Source organism: Bactrocera dorsalis, chromosome 6 (genome assembly GCF_023373825.1).
Source record: "Bactrocera dorsalis isolate Fly_Bdor chromosome 6, ASM2337382v1, whole genome shotgun sequence".
NCBI lineage: Eukaryota > Metazoa > Arthropoda > Insecta > Diptera > Tephritidae > Bactrocera > Bactrocera dorsalis.
Window position 1 is genome coordinate 18,203,472 of NC_064308.1, and position 27,893 is coordinate 18,231,364.

Consider the following 27,893-nt stretch of genomic DNA (forward strand, 5'->3'; position numbering starts at 1 on the left):
GTTCTACTCTTTATCAACAAAGAAACCAATTAAAAGGTTCTTCTTTACCAAAATTACTTTTCCTTCAGTCAATTAATAAAAAATATTGGGATATGTAATAATTTATCTGTTGCTTAATAAATTTCGAATGTATATGTTGTGTTTTATTTCTTTGTCAATTATTAATGAAAAGTTATCGATGGATCCAACATCGATGTTCGGTTTTTGATAAATATCGAACATCGATGTTGAGCTTTCGATTATGACATCGATGTCAACATCGATGTTTTTTGAATATCGATCATCCCTAGTTTGATGCTTTCGCAAGGTCAATTGATTCGTATTGCAGAATCATACTAAGTGATTGCGTCAATGACAAAACATCACTGAGACAGAAAATTCCTATAATAAATTCGAAGTTGCTCAGTACTGTGGCTAGATTCGACGCTTTTACTGCAGTCATTCTGTTCTTCCATTCGCTTATTTTTGTCAGGGCTTGAACGATTTCTGGAAGAGCGACTGTGAATTGAAGAACGGCTTTGTACTCATCTTGTCCTGGGAAGCTGCACAATTTTTATGTCCAAGGATTGAGTTAAAACAGTGTTACGTTTCGGTCTTGAAACTTGTAAAAATGTTGAAACCTCTTTGAATATGTCAGTTTAAAATATTACTATAAATATGCAAGCAATTGAACATTTATTCGTCTGTCAATTTCGTAAAATGCTATTGTAACAATTATTTTTTCATACCTGAGCCTTTCCTGGCGCATCTGAAGTTTCGACAAAAATTACAGCATAGAAGCCGGACTCATTAACACGTTTGATAATTTTATTGACTATTTCTATTCCACAACACTCGATTATTTTATCTTGAATAATCTTACTTATATAAGTTGTTCATCGAAAGAATCTAATCTTCTGAAATTGCCATCATTAATGCCTGGATAATTATCGCTTGAAATTGGCCCACCGTCTCGATGCCCTCGCAGTGGAATCAATCTTTCTCTGTTTTCTTTTATACGGTTTCGATGATTGTCATATATGCTACTTCGTACTTCCTCTTGAGCGTTGCAATAAATACGTAGAAAGTCCTTTTCAGCAATTTTGATATACAAGTTATTAGAATGTACTTCCAGATCTCCACGACTTCCCTGACTGTTGCACTGAGAAAGAAAAATAAGGTCAATATATGATACTGCTATCCCCGCAAACCTAATACGGTTGTGTAAACTGACGTTGAGCAACACGAAAAGCTCCGTCAGGATCGGGAAGGACCTCTCCGAGCCGTTCGATACCAAACGAGGTTTCAGACAAGGCGACTCCCTATAGTGCGACTTTTTCAATCTGCTGCTGGAGAAAATTATTCGAGCTGCAGAACTGACTCGAGCAGGTACAATCTTTTATAAGAGTGTACATCTGCTGGCGTATGTCGATGATATTGATACAGTCATAACTTTGAAGTTGTAGATAATTTCGTCTATTTAGGAACCAGCATTAACACCACCAACAATGTCAGCCTGGAAATCCAACGCAGGATTACTCTTGCCAACAGGTGCTACTTTGGACTGAGCAGGCAATTGAAAAGTAAAGTCCTCTCTCAACGAACGAAAGCCAAACTCTATAAGTCGCTCATAATTCCCGTCCTGCTATATGGTGCAGAGGCTTGGACGATGACAACAACCGATGAGTCGACGTTGTGAGTTTTCGAGAGAAAAGTTCTGTGAAAGATTTATGGTCCTTTGCCCGTTGGCCACGACGAATATCACATTCGATGGAACGATGAGCTGTACGAGATATACGACGATATTGAGATAGTTCAGCGAATTAAAAGACAGCGGCTACGCTGGTTAGGTCATGTTGTCCGGATGGATGAAAACACTCCAGCTCTGTTGTTGACTCGGCTATAATCGCGTAAGCGGTGTCTGCGCCAGTAAAGAAGAAGATATGATACTGCTAGTAATGGCACGTAGTATTGAATCTAACTGCATATAGTGCAACATAGTTCTTGTCGATTTAAAACATTTGTCAAATATAAAATATTTTGCCGTGGCTAGCAAACTCTCCCTCAATTCCCTCCCCGTGGATCCGCCCATGGCTTTTTATAAACAGTGCAGTTATTCCGCTATTTTTTATGTTAGATGTCGCGTTTAGTTTGTTGTGAATGAATTTGCGTCCTTCGCCCACAATCTAGTAAAGTAGCCGCTATTCCTTAACGACGAAAATGTCAATGCCATTTTTTGTTGTGATATTTAAAATATCTGACGGCTTCGTCCTAAAAAAATTGCATTGTCCAGGAGCAATAATCAATATAACCCATATACTAAGTATGCATGCATATGAAAATTAGTGCTCGCACGCATTAGCCCTGTGTTGTTATTTTTTCTTATTTATTTCTTTTTTGAAGTAATAAAACTTTCAAATGATTCTTCCATGAATTTTGAACACTTGCTTATTATTTGATTTATAGATTGGGTAATTATGAATTGTATTGACTTTTAACATAAAAATTTAAATATTATCCTATGTCCGACCCCTAGTTCTAAGCTACCTTCCCACCAATTTTCTGCTAAATCGGTTCAGCCGATTTTTTTTTATAAATATAGATTTAAGTAAAATTAAAAAAAATATATATATATGCCAGTTCTTTTTTAAATGTTCGTTAAAGTTTAAAGATGGTTTTAATGGCGAGAAAAATTTGAATAATTGCCGGAAAACCCTAAAAACAGCCCCTTTTCCCCATACAAACGTTTTCTAACTAAAACGTAAAGTCAATGAAAAATGGCCTGATCAACTTGGAAGGAAATCCAATGAGGATGGTTTGTAGAAAAAAAGTTCTGAAAATGTTCAAAAACAAAAGTGACTTTTCCATACAAAATTTTGTTTTTAAATTTTTTTGTTTTGTTTTCCAATTGAATTATTTAAAAATTTTTTTGAATTGTTCAATTTCGGTCGTTTGCTTTCTTTATTTCGGCTATTCGAAAGGTAAATAATTAAAAATTATTCAGTGAAAACTGTATGTGTGTATTATACAAAGTGATCAATTACAAATTGAAATTTGTTACGATGCCACGAATCGGTCGCCCTAATATCGGTCGGCGTTCTTTTTGCCAACAACATACATTGGCAGCCCACAGCACAGGCACGAGTACTCGCAAGATGCGATGACATACATACATACATATGTACGTGTGCAATTATCGATCATAGTTAAATAGCAAGCGATCGTCACGATGTCACAGCACTGCTTTTCAAACAACAGCTACAATGTTTGATAGACTTTATGTTGAAGCAACGTATGTAAAGAATATTAGAATAAAACTGTATCAACACATTTTTCTAAAAAGTTTTTGTACTCTCACATCGAAGAAAACAGGGGGTGTATGTAGACTTTTGTCCGCCACTGTATATATTTAGGAGGAGCGATAATGTAAAAAAATTCTTTTTTTGGTTTTTTAACGGCATAGCTATGAAAAGTTGCCCTTTAATATTGTTTAAATGAGTTATGCATCTGCCCCCTCTACCAGGAAAAACTGGCACACACTAATACAACACTTTCGACAGAGAACGTCTATAGCGGCCTTTACACGGTCACACATGTTTGCAAGCATGTGCGCCGTGATGAGAAGAATGAACGTGTAAACATAATAAATTCGTGTTCGTCATACATGTGCGATGGTTTTTAAAATTTTTTAAAAAACATGATGTTGTTATGAACATGTTTTATGGTGTTAACGCTTGCATCATACACGCAGTATATTTTTTTAGTCGTAAGCAAACTTCTTCTTCTTCTTAATTGGCGTAGACACCGCTTACGCGATTATAGGCGAGTTAACAACATCGCGCCAGTCGTTTCTTCTTTTCGCTACGTGGCGCCAATTGGATATTCCAAGCGAAGCCAGGTCCTTCTCCACTTGGTCCTTCCAACGGAGTGGAGGTCTTCCTCTTCCTCTGCTTCCCCCGGCGGGTACTGCGTCGAATACTTTCAGAGCTGGAGTGTTTTCATCCATCCGGACAACATGACCTAGCCAGCGTAGCCGCTGTCTTTTAATTCGCTGAACTATGTCAATGTCGTCGTATATCTCGTACAGCTCATCGTTCCATCGAATGCGATATTCGCCGTGGCCAACGCGCAAAGGACCATAAATCTTTCGCAGAATTTTTCTCTCGAAAACTCGCAACGTCGACTCATCCGCTGTTGACATCGTCCAAGCCTCTGCACCATATAGCAGGACGGGAATTATGAGAGACTTATAGAGTTTGGTTTTTGTCTGTCGAGAGAGGACTTTGCTTCCCAATTGCCTACTCAGTCCGAAGTAGCACCTGTTGGCAAGAGTTATCCTGCGTTGGATTTCTAGGCTGACATTGTTGGTGGTGTTTACGCTGGTTCCAAGATAGACGAAATTATCTACAACTTCGTAAGCAAACATCAAAGCGTAATGGCGTCACGGGTAAATGAAGAACTGTGGAAGGACTTCTTTGAAATTTATCGAAGCCATCCAGAAGTATGGAAGGTGAAAAGTGAGGAATATAAAAACAAAACAAAGAAAAATGCTGCTTATGAAGCACTGCTAAAAAAATATAAGGAGATAGATTCAAAAGCAAATTTAAAAACGTTAAAATACAAAATAAACTCACTTCGCGGATGTTATCGGCGTGAGTTAAAAAAAATAAAGCGAAGTGAGAAGTCTGGAGCAGGAATAGAAGAAATGTACCATCTTTCTGGTACTTTCATGACCTGGCGTTCTTGGAAGAGCAAGAAACACAGATGACGGGCATGTCATCAATAGAGAATGATGAAAATTTGGACACGACTGTGGAAGACGTAAGTAAAACGAAGAGGACATTTTTATTTATTTATGTATATATTTTTATTTATAAAACGAAATGCAAAATTACATTGATCCAACACCATTAAAGTATTCACAAAATGAGTTTCGAATTTCCGTGGCGTTGGTAGTACTCTTCCGACTTGTGGTTTTTTCTATTTGCATCAAAGCAGGTACCGAATTTTCGCCTACATCATTTATCATTCGAAGATAATATTCACTGCTTTTTGTGCTTAAGAAGTTGTGTAAATAGCAAATTGCTAAAACAATTTTCGTTGCCTTTTCGGGAGATAAATGTATTGTAGTCAGCAATATTCTGAATCTGGAAGATATAATTCCAAACGCGTTTTCTACAACCCTTCTTGCTCGTGACAGACGATAGTTATATTGTTGTTGATGCTGAGTTAGACCGCTTTGGCTATAGGGTTTCATAAAATGTTCACTTAGTGCAAAAGCGTCATCTGCTACAAAAACAAACGGCAGCTCTTTTTCAAAACTAGACGGTTTTGTGGGGGAAGGTATTTCCAATTTTCCGTCATCATGCATAGCCGAAAATATAGTATTTCCGAAAACACCACCATCGGAAACTCTTCCGTTTGTTCCAGCTTCCACCATTATAAATTGATATTTTGCATTGACTATGGCCATCAAATCAATACTGTAAGTCTTCTTATAGTTGAAATAGTATGCGCCAGAATGCGGTGGTTTCATAATGTTTACATGTTTTCCATCGATAGCGCCAAGGCAATTCGGGAAATTTCACAGTTCATAAAATTCAGAAGCTATCGTTTTCCATGCTTCTTCTCTTTTCGGCAACTGGAAAGATAATAGTTTTTTTTTTATTTATTATTTTCAGAATGCACCTTGCGCAAAAAAAGACAAAGTAGAATTTGGTAAAAAAGAAAAACAACAGTTGCTTATTAAAGCAGTCAAAGCTTTAGAAGATTCGACGCGGCCCGATGATGATGCAAATACCTTCAGTTCGACTTGGGAAGTCCTCTTCAGGAAACTTGACCCTAATCAACAATTATTTGCCAATAAAACCATTATGGAGGTGTTGTACCAAGGAGCTTTGGGACGGTTGAACGAAAATTCCCATCAGATGTTCAACGTACCTAACACAAGATGCTCATCAACACATTTTTCTTATAGTGACAACTCGTCAACATGTTTTGATTCAGGAACATTGCAAAGTCGTCCGGAATACTTAATTTCTCCGCCGCTTCTGAGTCCAACGCAAATTATATCTACTCCTCAACCTCAAGTTCAGCACATTAGACTTCATAGAACAGTTCAGCCACAGCAATATCAAAAAATTTCCAGCGTCAACATACAACCACAGGAAACCATAAATACTCAACAATACGGAAAAACACGGAATATCAGACATTTACGGACTTGTTGAACGACTCTGACTATTCATAAGCAAACTTTTCATTTTATTTTTGTTATTTTTATTGATTTGAAGAAATATTTTATTTTTGTTTTGTTTTCCATTTTCATGTAATATACATACATTATATACTTACTGAAATAAAATCTTTAAGAACTTTAATCAATGCTTCACATGTCTCACTAATTATGTTGCTTAAACTAGCAGTTGAAATATACGACTGGAATTTCAAATTTTCGTAGCTCTCTCCAGTTGCCAAATACCTCAATGTTACAGAGAGACGTTCATCTGGCGAAATTGCGTCTCGCATAATAGTATTTTGTTTTTCAATATAAGGTGTTACTTTTTCCAAAAGTTCCCTATATACAGAAGGATCCATTCGGAAAAAATTTTTGTAGTCCGCCGGGCTGGACTGTTCAAGTTCCTTTAATAAACTTATATGTGAAAAAACTGGTCTTCTTGATCGCCATTCCTTTACCCAAGTTTTTCTCTGTCTTTTTTGCTTTTTTGTACTACTTCGTCTTCTTCTAAAATATCAATTACAAGTGCTGCAACTAATGCACGTGCCATGTTGCTTCGTTCACAAATAATAGAGGAATAATGTATGATTGCATGTTCGACCGTTTAAACGAAAACCATTTTTTTTGCATCATACCTTGCTTGCAAACATGTGTGACCGTCTAAAGGCCGCTTATCATAGAGAAGGTTCACGGCGCGGAGATCGTAAAAATATTTTTGGCTAACTCGGTCGAGATGGTCCCGTTTCACCACTGCCAGCTCGGCAGGAGAAATGTTAACATTTTCGCTTGAACAGAGCTGAGCGTGAAATAAAAATTATGCTCAAAACTATATATTGCTCTAACAGACGTATGTTCGCTCTTTTGCTTACATATATTTTTAAACGTTTATATGCAAACATGTGTATTCGTATGAATTCTTTTTGTGCTTATTAATGAATACATGTGCAATTGAATACATTTGTTAATGTGAAAATAAAGCCTATTTTATAATTATTTTTTGAATATATCAAATCATACTTATATGTATACTTCATAACATACATATGTATGTATAAAACAAACTATCATAATATTATTAAAAAAATGAAATATAATATATAATAATATAAATGTACATTAATCGGACATTTTATCATTCAAAACTTATATGCACATGTATCATGACCATACATATGTGTTTATGTTCGCTTTCGCGAATTCAAATCATATTATCACTTAGGGGCCATCCATAAATTACGTCACACCTTGAAGAGGGGGAGGGTATCATTCAGAAGAGACATTGTGTGACAAGGGGCAGGGGGGGTCAAAAGCTTTGTGACATCACATTTCAGAATTTGTGATGTACAAACGTGAAATTTATAGGTAAACAAAAAATATTAAACATTTATAAACACACTCTTTGTTTTTAATACTTAAGTTGTAACGAAGCTTTTTACTGCCCCTGCTTCTTACAAGTATAACTTGCTGAGGTATACTCGTCGTGTCCAGGGTTCGTTACAATAAATTTGTAAACATTGGGGCACTTCTGCGAATCGTACTTTATTATAATCTTAATCAAAGTTACAAAATTGTCTCCCGCGTTATAGTTTCAGCTTTACAACATGTTAAATATTTTCATTTAGATGCAATTTATATAGCTACAAATGCCCCACGCATGGTACCTCTCAGTCGCGAACTTACTGGTGTACTATTAAGTAATGATGATTTTGGGTCACATCTTGATTCAAGTATTCGAACTACTGACTTAGATCAAGAAAAACGAAGTTTCGAAAGTGCGGAAAATGTGTTGGCTGACCTTTGGGGCAAGTTAGTTATTGATAATTTTCCAGTCGTTGTTGAATGTGTTGCACCAACTGTTACTGGACTAGATATTGAACAGGCTTTGATGTTGAAAAATAATGCTACTTGGTAAGCTAATGTACGTGAGTCACAATATTTTTTAGAAATAGTTAAATGTGAAACTATTGCATGCTGCGGTGTAAGACGTTGTAGTCGTTGGAAATTATTAAAAGAAGGTTATGGAGTCACAGGGAGTGATGACAACGCTAGGTTTGCTCCATTATTACTACAGATATTATTAAATCTCCAAGCATCACCCCATCTGAAACAAGTTCCATATGATAGTTATTGCCCTAGTGTCGAGTCATACTTATTTAAAAGATCGTGTAGCAGATGTGGCCTATATTTTTCTTCATATTAAGCCACCAATCAACACAAACAATCACATAAAAAACAAGAGCTGTTATCTATCGCGAAAATTCGTCCTCAAAGAATTGCGGCTAGACGTGCCCGAGAGATTATCTGTTTAATGAATGATGGCGATGTTTTATGGATGGAAGAAGACGATGTTGATACGAAAAATGTTCCTGTCCTCCGAATTCAGAACGAAAATGAAGTGCTTGATTTACCAGCAATAAATGATATAAAGGAGTGGGTCAAAATTCCATGGACACAACATGATTAAGTTTTGTATTTTTAATTAGCATAATTAAGTATATAAATATTATTTCTTGACTAGTCATTCGTTGTGTCTGTACTTTAATATTTAACGACATGTTGATTTTTTTAAAGTTTATTCAATAAATATAAGAATAAATAGAATAACCTTTTTTTTTGATAAATCCATAAAATTGGAAAATGTGTGACGTCACGAAAGGGGGAGGGGCTAGATCAAAATGTGACAACTTGTGACAAAGAGGGGGGGGGGGGGGGGTTAAAAAGTCATTAAATTCCTGTGACGTAATTTATGGATGGCCCCTTATCAATAATATAACATGTGCGCGCTGCTCATATAGAGAACTTAAAAGTATAGAGAGAAGCTTATATGTACATGCATATGTATATTTGTATACACTTCCGAACAAATAATGCACAAGCATACAAACAAATGCGTACACATGTGAATATGTCACCAACAAAAAATGGAAGCATTGTTCTAAAAAAACAACAACTGCTCAAATAGGAGAAGCATCAAAAGGCAATATGGCAGCCGAATCGGCGAAGCCCAAATGTAGTAAATTTTGCAACAAAAACCATTTCATTCATAAACGCAGGCGCATATGCCACAAGCGACCTCGCTTCATTCATATAAACAGACGCCGTAACATCTCCCCGAGCATGCCTTTGCCTACAAGCGTCTTTTCGCGACGATGGCAAAAGCTAAAAATCATAAATTGAACAACTTTCTGATGCTTCTTCACAGAAAGAAGTCAGAAAAGTGGCAACAATGGAGTTGTCGATTTATAATATTCAATTCTAAAATATTTTTCCGTAGCTCGCAAAAATCAGCGTCGTTATGTTTGCAAGTTCATACATATGCATACATATTTACGCTAGTTCGCGGTAACAATCGGCGATCGTTTGTTAGTTTCTTTCGCGTCTCGTCGCGTCAGTGCTTCGACAGATTGATGTGCTGAACACATAGAGCGCGACAGACTGCAAGCGCCATCTGAATCTGATATTGAAATACACACATTCTTAAGGACACAGTTATTTAGACAGCTGCACAACTACATAACTGTGTCCATAAGAACGTGTGTATTTTAATATTTGACAGATGTCGCTTGCAGTCTGCCCCGCTCTATGTGTTCCGGGCGTGACTCTTTGAGTTTCGGCCATTGATTATCCGTGACAACGGAGATGCGAAAGATGTGTGCGACACTTGTTATTATGAATGTATTTACATACATATGTATGTGGCTCGCATTTGCTTTCGTAAACATACAAATGTGCCAAAGAAATAATATACATACATATGTATGTATATGCCATAGAGATTCTATTGGTACAAATATGGAAATGATCACGAAATAATGCGAATATGCACATTTCATGAATGATTTCAATTTTCTTTGAAGAAATGAAGTTCATTTTGCACATCTTCACTTTGTAATAGTTGAAATAAATATTAATTTATTTAAAAATTAAAAAATAAAAATAAAGAGAAATAAAATTAAAATAATTTTTCATAATTTTCCCGTAGTAATAGAAATCTTATTGAGTTATATACATATTTGCAGAGTTTTTATGGAATTCATCATAAAATAGGTAAATTTTAATATAACTACGTACATACTTGTGTACTTAGTATATGCTTTGATACCAAATATATACGGATCATAATTATATAAATTATATGCCGAGTCGGTTGCGCATAGTAAATAAATAAGCGAATCTGTACGCATACATTCCTTTACATTGGAATTCGCATTGTTTTTCTCATTTAACACTGAAAATGCTCAATTCTGCTATATTCGTGGTGAAACACGCTTATAATTTGTCTGTGGTGAAACTGGACCATCTCACCCGAGTTAGCCAAAAATATTTTTACGATCTCCGCGCCGTGAAACCTTCTCTATGATAGACGTTCTCTGCTTTCGATAACAGCATACCCATACATCACCACACTTCTACATCAATCAACCCATTTATCAAAAAGGCTGGGCAAAAGGATTGCGGACACATTCGTTTTTGAGACATTCACTTCTACACTGCGCCGCGTCGACAACTTTGAACACAATTCGTTCCTCACTTTTAGATCATCAAGATTCGATTCTATACATCCTGCTGTGCGTCAACACTACCTTTGGCTCCGATCCGCCTGCGCCGACTTATAGCGATCCAAACCATTGGAGAGTAATTCGATTTCAACACAATTTTATATAATATCGCACAGAACCATTTGTTAAATAAAGAATAATTATAAATATATTGCTCTTTTCATAAATACACTGTTTTTTCTGTTTAAACCCTCGAGCGGGTGTGAGTGCAAATTCAAACCTTTAATACACTGGTTTGTATTTCCCAATAAATTGGGTCAACATTTAAACATGGTTCCTCGAGCGTCACAGAAAGGCACTAGTGGAGCAACAAAAACCACAAAACACATATAAATATAATATATCTGAGCGGTGAAAAAAAAACCGTGTACAGTGGAAAAACCAAAAAAAAAAAAAAAAAACAGTGCAGTGACCCAGCAAAAAAATAAAAATAAAATAAACAGCATACCCATATACTTCAAGAATGATAAAAAATGTAAACAACCAATTGCTTACGTCACACGGCGCAGTAAAAAATTTGACAGCTATAAATTCGTGGTACCAATCAATGTGAATATAGAAACAATTTATTTTACCCGTGTAATTTTGTAATTTAATAACAAAATGAAGTGTGTAGTGAAAAACTGTGTCAATAATAGAAGAAATACAAATGTTAAGAAAACATTTTTTATGTTTCCAAACTATAAAGGCCAGCAAAAAAAGTGGATCCGATTTTGTAGAAATAATCAAGCATTTAAGCCGAAAACATGGCGAATTTTCATGGACAACTTCAACGATGAAGACATTTTTGGAAACGGGATGTACGAAATGGGTAAGTTGATAAATCACATTTGTTTTAAAATATTTTAATTTTAAACTTTTCATAGGCCTTGTCGCCAAAAGGACTTTGAAACCAGGAGCTATTCCGTGTCGCTATAACGTTGCAGCTAGTGAAAATGAGCAGCGAGCCACCAGAGCTGAGCGCAGGGAAAATAAGAAAATAGTGACTTCATTGTTGATAAATGTTGACCAACCTCAAGAAGTGCGAGTACAGTGTATACCTGCTGAAGATTTTAACGTGACTGAGGATTATGCAGACCTTTCAATGGAAAATAGTTTGAATGAATTGTGCACTGAAGACGCTGCTATTAAAGAAAGTTCAGGCCAAGGAGACAAAATAAAAATGCTAGAGAAAAAAGTGTAAGTGAAGATTTTTTTCAAGATGTAGCAGTATATATGTATTTATATATAAACTTTATGCTTTTTATCACGGAAAACTACTTCAAACTGAAAATAAAAAACTTAAAGATGATTTTTCGCATGCCAAGCGCAAACTTGAATTTGAAATAAGCGAGTTAAAAGTAAAACTAGCTAAATCTGAGTTTTACTCCAAAATTGTTGAAGAAAAGTTAAAGGGGATTTTTATGGACGGTCAGATAAAAAAATTGAAAAACGGATCCAAAAGGCAAAATTGGACGCACACTGATATAGCCAACTCCATTACACTATATTCTGCTAGTGTAAAAGGATATGGGTTTTTAAGAAGAAGTAATTTTCCGCTTCCAGCAGTTCGCACGCTTCAGTCATAGGCTCAGAAGGTGAAAATAGACCGCGGCATTTTAAAGCCGGTTGTTCAAGTTCTTGGTGAAAGTAGGCATATGACCAAAGAACACAAACTTTACGTTTTAAATTTCGACGAAGCCAAGCTACGAGAAGTTTTTTGTTACGACAAAGTATCCGATACTGTCTTACCACCTGTTAAGAATGTTCAAGTCGGAATGCTTAGAGGTTTGTGGTTTATAAAATACATACAAATATGTACTTTCCTTTACATCCTGTGCAACTAGAACTTACAATATTCAAATCGTTTTTGCAGGTCTTGTTGGAAATTGGAAACAACCAATTTTTTACGATTTTGACCGCAATATGACGACAGATATTATTAACTATATAATTCAAACAGCGAAAAACTGTGAATACAACGTTGTTGGTAATGTTTGCGATTTAGGTGGAACCAACAGAAGCCTTTTAAATTGCTTAAATATTAGCCCAGAAAAAACATGGTAGATGCATTTATTAAGCTGAGTATTTGCAATTCTTTGTAAGAGATTACAGTATTTTTTTCCTTGGAGTGTTTCATGTTTAAAGAGATTGAGGTATAAGTGTTTATAATTTCAGGTATATATTCGAAAAAACAAGGATTTACGTGTTTGCTGACGTTCCACATCTCATAAAACTATTAAGAAACGACTTCTTAGATGACGGTTTTTTGATTGATGGCAAAAAAGTTACGAAGGATATAACATATCATGTTCTTCAGCTGACGTCTGGTAATACCCTTTCTATCACCCATAAAATAAGCTCGCGTCATTTAGAGGTATCTGGACCGGAGCGCCAAAAAGTTAAATTAGCAACAAAATTATTTTCTCATACTGTTGCACAGTCAGTGTCGCTAGCAGCGAGTTTGGGTCATTTAGGTGAAGAAAATTGGCGTGAATGTTTCAAGCTACTTCTTCTTCTTCTTTACTGGCGTGGACACCGCTTACGCGATTATAGCCGAGTCAACAACATCGCGCCAGTCGTTTCTTCTTTTCGCTACGTGGCGCCAATTGGATATTCCAAGCGAGGCCAGGTCCTTCTCCACTTGGTCCTTCCACCGGAGTGGAGGTCTTCCTCTTCCTCTGCTTCCCGCGGCGGGTACTGCGTCAAATACTTTCAGAGCTGGAGTGTTTTCATCCATCCGGACAACATGACCTAGCCAGCGTAGCCGCTGTCTTTTAATTCGCTGAACTATGTCAATGTCGTCGTTTATCTCGTACAGCTCATCGTTCCATCGAATGCGATATTCGCCGTGGCCAACGCGCAAAGGACCATAAATCTTTCGCAGGACTTTTCTCTCGAAAACTCGCAACGTCGACTCATCCGTTGTTGACATCGTCCAAGCCTCTGCACCATATAGCAGGACGGGAATTATGAGCGACTTATAGAGTTTGGTTTTTGTTCGTCGAGAGAGGACTTTACTTTTCAATTGCCTACTCAGTCCGAAGTAGCACCTGTTGGCAAGAGTAATCCTGCGTTCGATTTCCAGGCTGACATTGTTGGTGGTGTTTACGCTGGTTCCAAGATAGACGAAATTATCTACAACTTCAAAGTTATGACTGTCAACAGTGACGTGTGTGCCAAGTCGCGAGTGCGACGACTGTTTGTTTGATGACAGGAGATATTTCGTCTTTCCCTCGTTCCCTGCCAGACCCATTTCTTTTGCTTCCTTGTCCAGTCTGGAGAAAGCAGAACTAACGGCGCGGGTATTGAGACCTATGATATCAATATCATCGGCATACGCCAGCAGTTGTACACTCTTATAGAAGATGGTACCTTCTCTGTTGAGTTCTGCAGCTCGAACTATTTTCTCCAGCAGCAGATTGAAAAAGTCGCACGATAGGGAATCATCTTGTCTGAAACCTCGTTTGGTATCGAACGGCTCGGACAGGTCCTTCCTGATTCTGATGGAGCTTTTGGTATTGCTCAACGTCAGCTTACACAGCCATATTAGTTTTGCGGGGATACCAAATTCAGACATAGCGGCATAAAGGCAGCTCCTTTTCGTGCTGTCGAAAGCAGCTTTGAAATCGACGAATAGGTGCTGAGTGTCGATTCTCCTTTCACGGGTCTTTTCCAAGATTTGGCGCATGGTGAATATCTGGTCGGTTGTTGATTTACCAGGTCTGAAGCCACACTGATAAGGTCCAATCAGTTTGTTGACGGTAGGCTTTAATCTTTCACACAATACGCTCGATAGAACCTTGTACACGACGTTGAGGAGGCTTATCCCACGGTAGTTGGCGCAGATTGTGGGGTCTCCTTTTTCATGGATTGGGCATAGCACACTTAAATTCCAATCGTTGGGCATGCTTTCATCCGACCATATTTTGCAAAGAAGCTGATGCATGCTCCTTATCAGTTCTTCGACGCCGTGTTTGAATAGCTCGGCCGGCAATCCGTCGGCCCCTGCCGCTTTGTTGTTCTTCAGGCGAGCAACTGCTATTCGAACTTCTTCATGGCCGGGTAATGGAACGTCTGCTTCATCGTCATTGATTGGGGAATCGGGTTCGCCTTCTCCTGGTGTTGTGTGTTCACTGCCATTCAGCAGTCTGGAGAAGTGTTCCCTCCATAACCTAAGTATGCTCTGGGCATCGGTGGCTAGATCACCTTTGGGGGTTCTACAGGAGTACGCTCCGGTCTTGAAACCTTCTGAAAGCCGCCGCATCTTTTCGTAGAATTTTCGAGCATTACCCCTGTCGGCCAGCTTATCCAGCTGTTCGTACTCACGCATTTCGGCCTCTTTCTTCTTCTGTCTGCAAATGCGTCTCGCTTCCCTCTTCAACTCTCGGTATCTATCCCATCCCGCACGTGTTGTGGTCGATCGTAACGTTGCGAGGTAGGCAGCCTGTTTTCTCTCCGCTGCGACACGGCACTCCTCGTCGTACCAGCTACTCTTTTGCACTTTCCGAAAACCAATGGTTTCGGTTGCAGCTGTACGTAAGGAGTTTGAAATGCCGTCCCACAATTCCCTTATACCGACTTGTTGACGAGTGCTCTGTTGTGATTGAAGCTTCTCGACGTCGAACCTTCCTTGTGTTTGTTGGCGTGCGTTTTTTGCTGCACAGAGGCCGGTGCGAATTTTGGCTGCAACAATATAGTGGTCCGAGTCGATGTTAGGACCTCGGAGCGCACGCACATCTAAAACACTGGAGACGTGTCTTCCGTCTATCACAACATGATCGATCTGGTTGGTGGTTTTTCGATCCGGAGACAGCTAGTTAGCTTGATGTATCTTCTTATGCTGGAATCTAGTACTACAGATAACCATATTTCGGGCCCCGGCGAAGTCGATCAGCCTCAACCCATTTGGGGATGTTTCCTCGTGGAGGCTGAATTTACTGACCGTAGTGCCAAAGATACCTTCTTTGCCCACCCTGGCGTTAAAGTCGCCAAGCACGATTTTGACATCGTGGCGGGGGCATCTCTCATAAGTGCGCTCCAAGCACTCATAAAAAGCATCTTTGGTCACATCGTCCTTCTTTCCGTCGGGACGTGGGCGCAAATCAGCGATATGTTGAAGAACCTCGCTTTGATGCGGATTGTGGCTAGACGTTCATTCTCCGGAGTGAATGATAGTACTCGGCGACGGAGTCTCTCTCCCACCACGAATCCAACACCAAACTTGCGCTCCTTTATATGACCACTGTAGTTAATGTAATGTAGTGATGTCAGCCTTTATCTTTACGAGGACATCTACCAGCTGGGCAGCGGCACCTTCCCAATTAAGGGACCGGACATTCCAGGTGCATGCCCTCAAATCATAGTCCTTATTTCGTTTGCTATGGACGTCATCAAAAGGGGGGTCTCTCATCCGAGGCTGTTTGTTGTTTTTCATTGGGGGTGTTTTTTACGTGGCGGGTCCCAAACCCAGCGCACAAACCTATGCAGGGGATGTTTCAACTTCTCACTTTAGCTCGCCTTCAAACGGATGTTCTTAGGCTACCCAGAGGATATTTGGTCAAAGACCGGAAGTCGTGAGCTGCTTGAGTCATATGTAAAAGAATCGTTTCTGGCCACTCCCAAGTGAATGGCGATCAGAGAACTTTCCTCACTTGCGTGAACTTCTATACATGACTCCATCCTCCCTCAAGCTACTAAAAACAGTAAATATTGATTTATTTTTTATGCTTACAATTTTATTTATAACTGATTTACTTAACATAGACTATCGATTGGTTCGATGTGATGAACCTCAAAGTTCCGCACGCAGATAGTCACAATCGAATGAATGCCTATGGGCTTCCGCTTACAGAGCAGGACAAGATCTTGGACGATATGACACAAATGGTAACAATAGGAAATGTTTATTGCAATTTCAAAAAGGTTCAAGTGATATACTAATTTTGAATTATTGAATTTTAACTAAACTTTACTATGTTAGGAATTTTGCAATCAATCAATGCTCTCAAACTGCTGCGTGCTGCGTAAACTGCGATGATATTGACGAAATGGACCAGCTGGAGTATGATTGTGTGGAAAATGTAGCTGGCTATTTATGCCACAAACTAATGGTTTAATTTACATACACATAATAAACAAAAAAGAAATCAACAGAAAGTGCATTTAGACTAATAGGGCCCATACACGACACACAAGTGCGTTCAATCTGTGTGATTTCGTTTCGCCCATACACGACACACAAATCCATTTTGCGTTCATTCTTCACACAGTTAACATGTGCGACAGGCAAGCGGAACAATTCTTCGAATTTATTTCTAGTGTAGCACTTTTATCTGTTTCTTTGTAAATATTTCGGTAATAAGTTGTTCCAACTTTTATTTTTCTCAATTTTATTTTTATATTTATCACTTTCGTTTGCCAAATTGCCAATTCATTTTTTATATGTTCAAAAAGTTCTGATACGAAATTTTTATTAAGGGAGAAAAATGTCTAGGAACATGTCCACAAAATTATAGATGGGAACTCGAAATATTATCATCAATTTATACCACATATATGTATGTATGTAAATATTATGGGTATATATGTATATAGTACCTGTAATAAAAAAAATACGTTCCCAATTTATTACAGTTACCAAACTTTTGAAAAACCCCTAAAACAGTTCGGTAAAATACATACATATATATACATAACTTCATATGTAAATATAGTTAAAAACTCAGCTCAATGCCTATTCTTGCTTAGCTTTGTGTATTCAAGCTCACCTTTTCCAGCAACACTGCTTATTTCAAGTGTTTACTTGCAAACATATTTGGGCAATATTCCTCTGTTTTATTAAACAGTAACCAGGATTGCAAAAAAGAAGTAAGCAGAGGCAATTTGCAGGTACGAGATGCAAAAACATCAAAAAACACATGGAAAGAAAAAACAAATAAAAATAAATACAAACATACATATATGCATATTGAAATAACATAAAAAAGTAAACGTATATACACACATATTCCTGTGTAATTGCATTGCTATTTTTTTATATATTAATTTACATATATGCATACATATATACAGTGGAACTTTCCTAACTCGAATGTCCAAGGGACAGAAAGTAGAGTTCGAGTTACGGAAAATTCGGATTAAGGAAAATACACTAAGTTGAGATCAAATTTATTTACATGTGTATGTATGTACATGTTTATTTAAAAAGACAGTTTGTAATAAAGGGTGATTTTTTTGAGGTTAGGATTTTCATGCATTAGTATTTGACAGATCACGTGGGATTTCAGACATGGTGTCAAAGAGAAAGATGCTCAGTATGCTTTGACATTTCATCATGAATAGACTTACTAACGAGCAACGCTTGCAAATCATTGAATTTTATTACCAAAATCAGTGTTCGGTTTTTTTTTTTTTTTCGGACAAATTTTGTTCAGCGATGAGGCTCATTTCTGGTTGAATGGCTACGTAAATAAGCAAAATTGCCGCATTTGGGGTGAAGAGCAACCAGAAGCCGTTCAAGAACTGCCCATGCATCCCGAAAAATGCACTGTTTGGTGTGGTTTGTACGCTGGTGGAATCATTGGACCGTATTTTTTCAAAGATGCTGTTGGACGCAACGTTACGGTGAATGGCGATCGCTATCGTTCGATGCTAACAAACTTTTTGTTGCCAAAAATGGAAGAACTGAACTTGGTTGACATGTGGTTTCAACAAGATGGCGCTACATGCCACACAGCTCGCGATTCTATGGCCATTTTGAGGGAAAACTTCGGACAACAATTCATCTCAAGAAATGGACCCGTAAGTTGGCCACCAAGATCATGCGATTTAACGCCTTTAGACTATTTTTTGTGGGGCTACGTCAAGTCTAAAGTCTACAGAAATAAGCCAGCAACTATTCCAGCTTTGGAAGACAACATTTCCGAAGAAATTCGGGCTATTCCGGCCGAAATGCTCTAAAAAGTTGCCCAAAATTGGACTTTCCGAATGGACCACCTAAGACGCAGCCGCGGTCAACATTTAAATGAAATTATCTTCAAAAAGTAAATGTCATGAACCAATCTAACGTTTCAAATAAAGAACCGATGAGATTTTGCAAATTTTATGCGTTTTTTTTTTAAAAAAAGTTATCAAGCTCTTAAAAAATCACCCTTTACATATGTAGTATATAAATAAATGTACATAAATTCTTATTGGAAAAAATTGGTAATTTTTTTTTTTGTTTAAATACGGACCATTTCTATTTCTCTATAAAATGTTCTACTACATTTATTGACGCATGTACTGCATTGGGAACATTTTCTTTTGACGAAGTAAAATTTCTTACGGTCTGGATAGCAGAATACGCTTGATTAAATGTGGGTATAGTTTCAGTTGTTGTTTCAACCTCGCTTTCACTAGAGACTTCCTCCTCTAAGTCTGAAACAATAGATTATTTGTGCTGAACAATGCTACATTTTACAAATTTTACTTTAGACTTACCTTTTCCAAAAGGAACTAGATTTTCCATGACGCTATCTAAAATGTCTTCATCTGTTGGGAATCCCATTGTTTGCACACCATCGTCAATATCGACGTAATCATCAAAAGACACATTATCGGTTCCCATTGCCGTTCGATATGTGGTCCAAATTTGTTTCAATTCAGACAATGGAAGATCGTCTTCTTCATCCCAGTCGTAGGAGTTGGTTCATATGGAAGAAACTTTCATCACAATTCGTTTTCTATAATGTTGCTTGAGATTTTGAATAATCCCTTGGTCCATTGGTTGTAGAACAGACGTCAAATTAGGAGGAAAATATTGCAGTTTAATGTTTTTTAAATTTGCTTGTACATTTTTAGCATATGCGGCACAATTGTCAACGAACAGTAGTATTTTCCTATTTTGGGCAACAAAGACTTTATCTAGATTTTTGAGCCACTTATCATAAATTTCACTTGTCATCCACGCTTTTTTGTTGTACTCATAGTCCACATCAAGTGATTTTATACCCTTAAAACAACGTGGGTTTTTTGACTTGCCGATAACTAGCAATTTCAACTTTTCTGAACCACTCATATTGCTTGCAACCATAACGGTAATTCTCTCCTTGCTGTTTTTGCCACCAAAGCATTTTTGACCTTTAAAGGCTATTGTTTTATTGGGTAAACATTTAAAAAAAATGCTCGTTTCATCTGCATTAACAATATCGTTTTCGTGGTACTGTATGATTAAATCTGGCAAATCGTTTTTTTTCCAATCTTCACTAGACTGTAAATCGGCTGAAGCACTTTCTCCACAAATCGACATTTGTGCGATATTATGCCTTTTTTTAAATTTATCTAACCACCCTACACTAGCAGAAAAATTTTCGCGACCCAAAGCAACCGCAAATTCTTTAGCTTTTTCTCTGATTAAGGTTCCCGAGAGAGGAAGATTTTTCTCACGTGCGGTAGTAACCCACTTAAGTATAGCTTGATCAACATCATTATTGACGCAAGTTGTAATCCTTTTTCGTTTGGAGTTAAAATTATAGTCACCTTTTTGTTCTAAAAGTTTGTCTTTGTTTTTCAAAATGGTTGATAACGTATTAGGAGGAATCCCAAATATTTGTGCAATGTTCCACAAATTATAAAAACAAATATATAATTTATTCAAAACAAAAAAAAAAAAAAACCGCTTAACATAAATAAATAATTCAACATAGTATATATGTATACATATTCGTATAGGTAGTATAAGTCCGAGTACCTAAATATAAAATATATAAATAAATAGAGTGTACCTAAATATAAAATATTTTGATATGTATATAAAAAACGCGGTTTAATAATCATTAACAATTCAAAATAAAATATAAATAAAAATAATATTGCAAATAAATAAAAAACGATATTAAATAAAAATAGGTTTTACAGATATAATCTAAAAACAAAAAAAAACATCTTTAAAATAGTATTCAATTAATTATATTTATCGCTTCTATTAGAATACCATAAATCAGTTTACACTGAGAAAATCTTTAACAGTATTTTAATATACAAATATACAATATAACAAAAATGGTTAATAACGAAAGAAATCATACTACACCTTCAGGAGCTACACGCTCAAAACAGACTATTAAATTGATATCAGAAAGTGACAGTTTAACAAGATACTGCACTGAATCGGTACTAGAAATCAAAATTATAAATCTCAACAACTTTTGGACACGAATCCAAGGCGGCTCATGACGCCATAGTAGAATCTGACGATTCAGATCTACATCAAAATTTTAAATCATCGGCTTATGATATTTATGAAAGCTGCTTAGACTAATATGAAGAAACAAAAGCTATGATCTCTGATCAATTAAAGCTAATAAAAGCAATTGCACCTACTCCACATCCGAGAGTAGAGCTGCCACAAGAATACAGTTAAATGGCAAGTTCAGGCATCCACCTCGAGGTGCCCGCATGTGATAGAGAAACCTTTTACGGAGGTTATGAAGAATGGCTGTCCTTCCAGGACATGTTCACGGCCGTGTACATAAACCATCCTCAATTATCACAAGCGTAAAAATTGTATCATCTCAGACACAAAACTAAAGGTCAAGCAAGCATAATAGTAAAACAGTTCGCTCATAATGACGATAATTTCAATTTGGCTTTGGGAAGCTCTAAAAGCTAGATACGAAAATGAATACTGGTCGATAAACAAGTAACGACACTAATGAACTTGCCAAAAATTAAGACAGAAACAAGTGTAGAATTCATCAAACTAGAATCCACTGTTTCAAATTGTTTGTCGGTTCTATCGACACTAATCATCCCCACAGACAGCTGGGACCCTATTCTGGTAAATATATGCACAGCCGCATTAACAGAAAAATCGTTACTTCTATGGGAGCAATTGCTGTCATCACGAAAAAAGTGCCCAACGTGGCAACAAATGAAAGATTTTCTCACCACCCAATATGAAATTGCGGAAAGGTTAAAACATAAACAAAACTAAGAACATTAAACACGACCAAAATAGAAGCTTCAATATACTCCAAGCTAGAAGCAACACAAATTGAAACAAAAGCTTTCACAAAACGCACTTGTTCATATCCGAACAGAAAAAACACACTTCATGCGAACTGTGCACAAGAGGGCACAAGCTTAAAACTTGCGAGAAGTTTAAAAAATTGAATGTCAATGAAAGGAACAACTTTGTCAGGTCAAAAAGACTCTGCACAAACTGCTTGTCCTACTCTCACAATCTTAATAATTGCAAAAGCAAATTTAACTGCTTATATTGTCACAAAAGACACAATTCAATGCTTCATTACAGCAGATATCCCATCTCACCCCAAAGAGAGCTACTAGAATTAAAACCTCAAGCAGACAAGAAAGCCGACTCGTTCGAGAGCGTTCTAGAGGGAGTGATTGGAGAAATGGCTGTAATATAGCAAAAAACACATAACGTCAGTATAGTGTGCAAGGACCTGGATGAGATAACCACCCCCGAAGAAATTTACGCCGCATTACAAAAGGAGTGTGGTTTTCAGGATATAGGGCCAGAAAATATCAAGAATATGCGGAAGACAAGAAGCGGCACCCAAATAGCCATTATATGCCTGCGGGTTCAAGACGCTAAGACTGCCCTTAAAATAGGCAAAGTAAAGATCGGGTGGTCGATCACCGGGAGTACTCGCCTGTTTCCCGGTGTTACAGATGTTTCCATCCAGGCCACATGACGGGTAAATGTAGCAGTGCTATCGACAGGTCCTCTCTTTGCACACGTTGTGGAAGCCTGGGACATGTATCAAAAGTATGCACTAACACACCAAATTGCATCGTGTGCAAAGGGGAGCTCTCAGTTCTGAGCATGACTTGCCCTAAGTACATGGAGTTGCTAAAGACAACGAAAAAATGAGAATATTGCAGCTGAACTTAAATCACTGCGCCGCAGCACAAGCACTGCTGCAACAAACCATAATAGAAAACAACATTGATGTAACCTTACTGAGTGAGTAATATTGCCAACGTTCGGAAAGTACTTGGATCACAGATATAAGTGGCAAAGCCGTAATATGGTCCTGCAACGGACAATCATTCACATCTTGCTGCAGAGAAGCAAAAAATGGTTTCACATGGACGCAAATAGGAGGAATATATTTCGTAAGCTGTTATGCCCGCCCCAGTGCATCCATTAGAGAATTTGAAGACTTCCTCCTTGAATTATTTTTAGAAAGTACTCGTAGATGCAAATCACCGATTATAATGGCAGGCGACTTCAATGCATGGTCTACTGCTTGGGGTAGCAGATGTTCAAACCATCGTGGGCGCCTGGTTCTAGAATTCCTGAGCCAAACCAACCTCACAAGTATTAATAGTGGCACCAAAAATACTTATCAAAAAGGAACTAAAGGCTCCATAATAGACCTGATGTTTGCAAATGACGCACTTAGCAGACACATTAAGTGGGAGGTGTCAGACATGTTTACATATAATGACCACATGGCAATCATTGCAGAAGTTTCGTTCGCTCGGGCCCAGGTACCCTCATGTATTAACACTATTCGAAAAAGAAACTGGAAGCAAGCAGATTTTGATACTGACGTTTTTGAGACAGCTTGGAGTGCAGCAATAGCACCAGGCAAAGGCGGCGTCCACTTAGTAACCGCATTGCGAAAAGAACTGGTGGCAGCATGCGACGCTACAATGCGAAGGACGAAAGGTCACAATAAGCGAAGACCCGTATACTGGTGGAATGAAGAAATTGCCAAGCTGAGAAAGCTCTGTCATGCAGCTCGATGTCGCCTACAACACAATCAAAGCGACGAAAACGAAAACCGTCTCAAAGAAGCTTTTAAAAGCCACAAAAAGCTCTTAAAGTCAGCTATTATCCGAAGCAAAAGAAACTGTTTTGAAAAAATCTGTGGAAAAGCGAATATAGACCCCTAGGGAACTGCTTATAAAATCTGTATGTCCAAATTCAAAAATAAGCGGCAGCAACCCAAATGCGCTCCGTTCATGAAAAAAGTCGTCGAGGCATTATTTCCGATGCACGAACCGATTACTAACGCTGAGCAACGAAACGAAGATGCTGAAACACCCCCACTGGTTACAGAAGAAGAACTACTGGCCATAGCCAAAAAAATCAAAAACAACAAGGCCCCTGGTATCGACGGAATACCAAACAGAGCTCTAAAGGTAGCCATAATTTCGAAGCCCACGCTTTTTGAAAAAATGTACAACGCATGCATAAAAGAAGGTATATTCCCCGATCCCTGGAAAGTCCAGCGTTTGGTTTTAATCCCAAAACCAAAAAAACCACCAGATGAACCTTCTTCGTATCGACCTCTGTGTATGCTCGACACAATGGGCAAAGTGTACGAAAGCATAATAAGAAACCGCTTGGAGATTGCAATCCAAGAAGCCGGCGGACTATCGGAAAGACAATACGGCTTCAGAAAACAGATGTCTTCTATCGATGCACTGAAAGAAGTTGTCGACACAGCGAAAAGAGCAGTAAGTGGCAAAAGATGGAAAGGCGGTACAAAGAAATATTGTGCGCTGATCACCCTGGATTTGAAGAATGCATTCAACTCTGCTAAATGGAAAAATATATTCGAAGCTCTATATGGAATACGCGCACCTCAGTATCTCATAAATATCGTTATGAGTTATTTTAAAAATAGAAAGCTGATCTACGACACCACCGCAGGCATCAAGAGCTACCCTATTACAAGTGGAGTACCACAAGGATCTGTTTTAGGCCCTCTCTTGTGGAATCTTGTTTATGATGAGGTATAGAGGCTGTGTGCGCTCCAGCCGCCGACTTCTAATCGCAAAAGCTATATGCTCAGTTATACTATATGCAGCTCCAGTATGGATACAGGCACTAAACATAAAAGCGTATGCCAAAATAATAAATGCGGTGCATAGACTCACAGCAATAAGGGTAACAAGTGCTTTCCGAACTATCTCCAGCGAAGCATCTGAAGTACTAGCTAGTATGCTGCCCATAGACATCCAGGGTGATGAGCTCACGATATTATATGAGCTATCAGCGCCAATTACAGAAATTTAAAAGAGAGAAGAGAGAAAGAAGAGCATTACTAATGGCAGCAACGGCGGCAAACCTTAACTAAAGGACGGTGGACCCACAAACTTATACCTGACATCCATACGTGGATAAGTAGACGACATGGGGACCTGGATTTCCACCTGACCCAAATATTAAGCGGGCATGGGTGCTTCAGAGGCTACCTATACAAATTTCAAAATGACGTCAGTCCGTATTGTTCGATATGTGCGGAGACCATAGAAGATTCTGAGCACGTGTTTTTCCATTGTCCTCGGTTTCGAAACATAAGGGAAAAGTTAGAAACTGCACTAGGTGGTAGCCTAACGGTAGAAAATTTGACTGCATTTATGTGTCAGTCCTCTGACAAGTGGATAGCTGTTCGCGAAGCGGCAACTTCCATCATGACTACATTAAGACAGTTACAGCAGGGTAGGCGTTAGTCCGTCCGTGTTATAGAGGAGACGTAAAATGTCTTGTCACTCCCATGAAGTAATACCTTATCTGGTGGTTCCGTGGGAGTGTCTTGAGTTGGGAGTAGGTTAGGTTTAGCGGATTAAAGTTCCGCACTCCGGCTTTCGATGCTTCCCCTACTATAAAAAAAAAACCCAAAGAGCGCTTATACACAAAGAACCACGGGTATAATTGCAAAAGCAAAATTCGAAACCCAAAATTCGAAAAATTGCCAAGAGACACCATGTTACTCAAAGGCACAAAAAGCTCAAACGCTGCAGAGCGAAACACAAAGTGGACTAGTTGCCGCCATACCAACTCAAGTTGAGAAAAAATCAAATCAATACCTTAATTCACAATTAAGGAAATTTCAAGAGATACTTCCACGAACTTCCACGAATATTAAATAAAACTCTAGAACAGTGTTTCCCAAAGTGGGCGATAACGCCCCCTTGTGGGCGCTACAGGTGTCAAGGGGGGTGGTAAGAGACCCAGAGAGAAAATAGGGGCGTTGTGTAGAGGCCTGGGGCGTTATTTGTACTTTTATTTAGCTAGGAGGCCTCTTAGACAACGACTACATGAGCTCTCGACTCTCAACAACAACTTCAGTTCAGTTGAGAACATCAACTAATATGAATTAAAAGATTGCTCAAACTCGGTTCTATATTTCTCTCCGCGTAGTTATATATTCTGTCCTATTTTATTGAATATAGAAAAAATGAAAATCATGTCAATCGGTCGCTCCGTTTCATAACGGGGCACCTCGACAGGATAGAATTTATAGAATACTAACTGTTAAACGTATTGCTATTGCCATTGCCAAGTCTATATGTGGACATTTGCTATTATAATACAATATAATCATTTGCGCAAAGGTGTAGGGTAGGTAGGTTCGAGCTGATGTAGCGCACGTTTTGAGCTCCTTAAATCTTTTATGTGGAAAACAAAAAAAAAGGATCTTTATCCTTTCTTACAAATGTATTTCTAGGAAAAATAAGAATTCATATTTTTGGACTACTATATAACAATTGTGTTTAAGCATTCCTAAATAAACAATGTAATATTTATTTCATATTCATTTGTGGTTTTGCGCGCAATAGATGAGCATTATTTACGCCCCCTTTACACTACTCGCGAAGTTAAACGTATTTCTCAAAGCAAAACAATGTCGGAAGTAAAAAAGAAGAGACGGAAATACTGTGCGGAATACATTAAATTCGGATTCATTGAAAATCCCACAAACCCATCCTCGCCTTTGTGCCTTCTATGTCTAAAAACATTTTCGAATGAAGCAATGAAGCCTTCAAGACTGCAAGATCATTTGAATAAAATGCATCCAGATAAGAGAGACAATAATGTAGCATATTTTCAAGACCTAGAGAAGAAGCATAATACTCAGCCAAGTGTAGCAAAACTATTTTCGGCGGCTTCGAGCTTCGTACAATATCTCTTTGTTAATTGCTCAAAAAGGCAAACCACATAACATCGGAGAAGAGTTAATATTGCCAGCAATAAATGAAGTAATAACTAACGTGCTTCATAAACCGGCCGCAGATAATATCCGAAAAATTCCTTTGAGTAATAATTCTCTGCAAAGACGAATTGATGAAATGGCTGAAAACATTGAAGAATCATTGTGCGATCACCTGAGGACAAGCCAATTCTCAATTCAGCTCGATGAGTCCACTTTACCAACTAATGAAGCATTGTTATTATTTCCCAGAAATTTAGACGGATGGCGCTCCGGCTATGATAGGGTGCCATAAGGGCTTAATAGCGCACTTAAAAAATAAAATTGCAGATGTCCTTGGTGTACATTGTGTTATTAATAGACAACATTTAGTTGCTAGAAACTTAAGTGAAAAACTATTTCAATCACTGCAATATGTCATCAAAGGGGTCAATAAAATCCGCAACAGCTCTTTGAGTGATAGATTATTTCATCAGCTTTGTGTTACTAATGACGAGGATTTCAATCGTTTGTTGTTTCATACTGAAGTTCGTTGGCTATCAAGAGGCAATTGTCTGACTCGATTCTACAACCTGTTTGACTCTGTTATAGATACAGAATTTCAAGACAAGCTCATAATATCAGAAATGATATAGCCTACATGACAGACCTGTATAAACTGTTCAACGACATGAATCTCCAACTGCAAGGCGATAAACTAAATTTAATTAAAACAAAAAACGTCGTTGCTGCTTTCGCAGCCAAACTGCTTCTACACAAAAACCGATCTCGCAATTGTACCCTGGATTGTGGTCAATCGTTCAACGATTCTTTATAACATTCCCATTGTCATATTTGTGTGAACGTGGATTTAGTGCTGTGACAACACTGCTTACTAAAAATAGAAATCGTTTGCTTGGTAACCGAACGTGGCGACTTGCGACTGTTCTTGAGTAAATTGGAACCTGATATTAACAAACTTATTAAACAGCATCAGATTCATCCTTCACATTAGTTTTTATATATGGATCGATTATTTTAGTTTTATTTTTAATAAAAGTTTCTCTGTTTTAATACTATAAAGTTGTGTTTCAATAATCATTCTTATTGGCAAGTGGAGCTCGTAAGAGTTAATTTGAGACCTAAGCGCCATTGTATGTTACCTATTGCGGTCAGGTTTCAAGTTGGTGGTTATAG

At 37.9% G+C, this 27,893-nt stretch overlaps 3 protein-coding genes across 3 annotated transcripts in view; all 3 read right to left on the minus strand.

Annotated features, from left to right (window-relative positions):
* Window positions 1-27,893, minus strand: part of LOC125779266 (uncharacterized) — a 124,274-nt gene that overhangs the window by 1,547 nt on the left and 94,834 nt on the right. The window lies entirely within an intron of this gene.
* Window positions 18,993-20,419, minus strand: LOC125779538 (tigger transposable element-derived protein 4-like; the record flags this gene model as incomplete). Its single annotated transcript, XM_049460904.1, has 1 exon — window positions 18,993-20,419. A coding segment is annotated over one exon (972 nt), but the record flags the coding sequence as incomplete, so codon positions are not given.
* Window positions 18,998-19,374, minus strand: LOC125779542 (uncharacterized). Its single transcript, XM_049460909.1, has 2 exons — window positions 19,240-19,374; window positions 18,998-19,176 (listed from the first exon to the last, which is right to left on the minus strand). Exons 1-2 carry the CDS (start codon window positions 19,364-19,366, stop codon window positions 18,998-19,000), a joined length of 306 nt encoding a protein of 101 aa, XP_049316866.1. The 5' UTR covers window positions 19,367-19,374.

Bases quoted from the DNA above. Each gene is read 5' to 3' on its own strand.
- LOC125779542 (XM_049460909.1), bottom strand. From the start codon at position 19,366: ATGGGAACCGATAATGTGTCTTTTGATGATTACGTCGATATTGACGAT. The intron at 19,177-19,239 runs GTAAGTCTAAAG...CTATTGTTTCAG, and splicing joins TCTAGTTCCTTTTGGAAAAG to ACTTAGAGGAGGAAGTCTCT.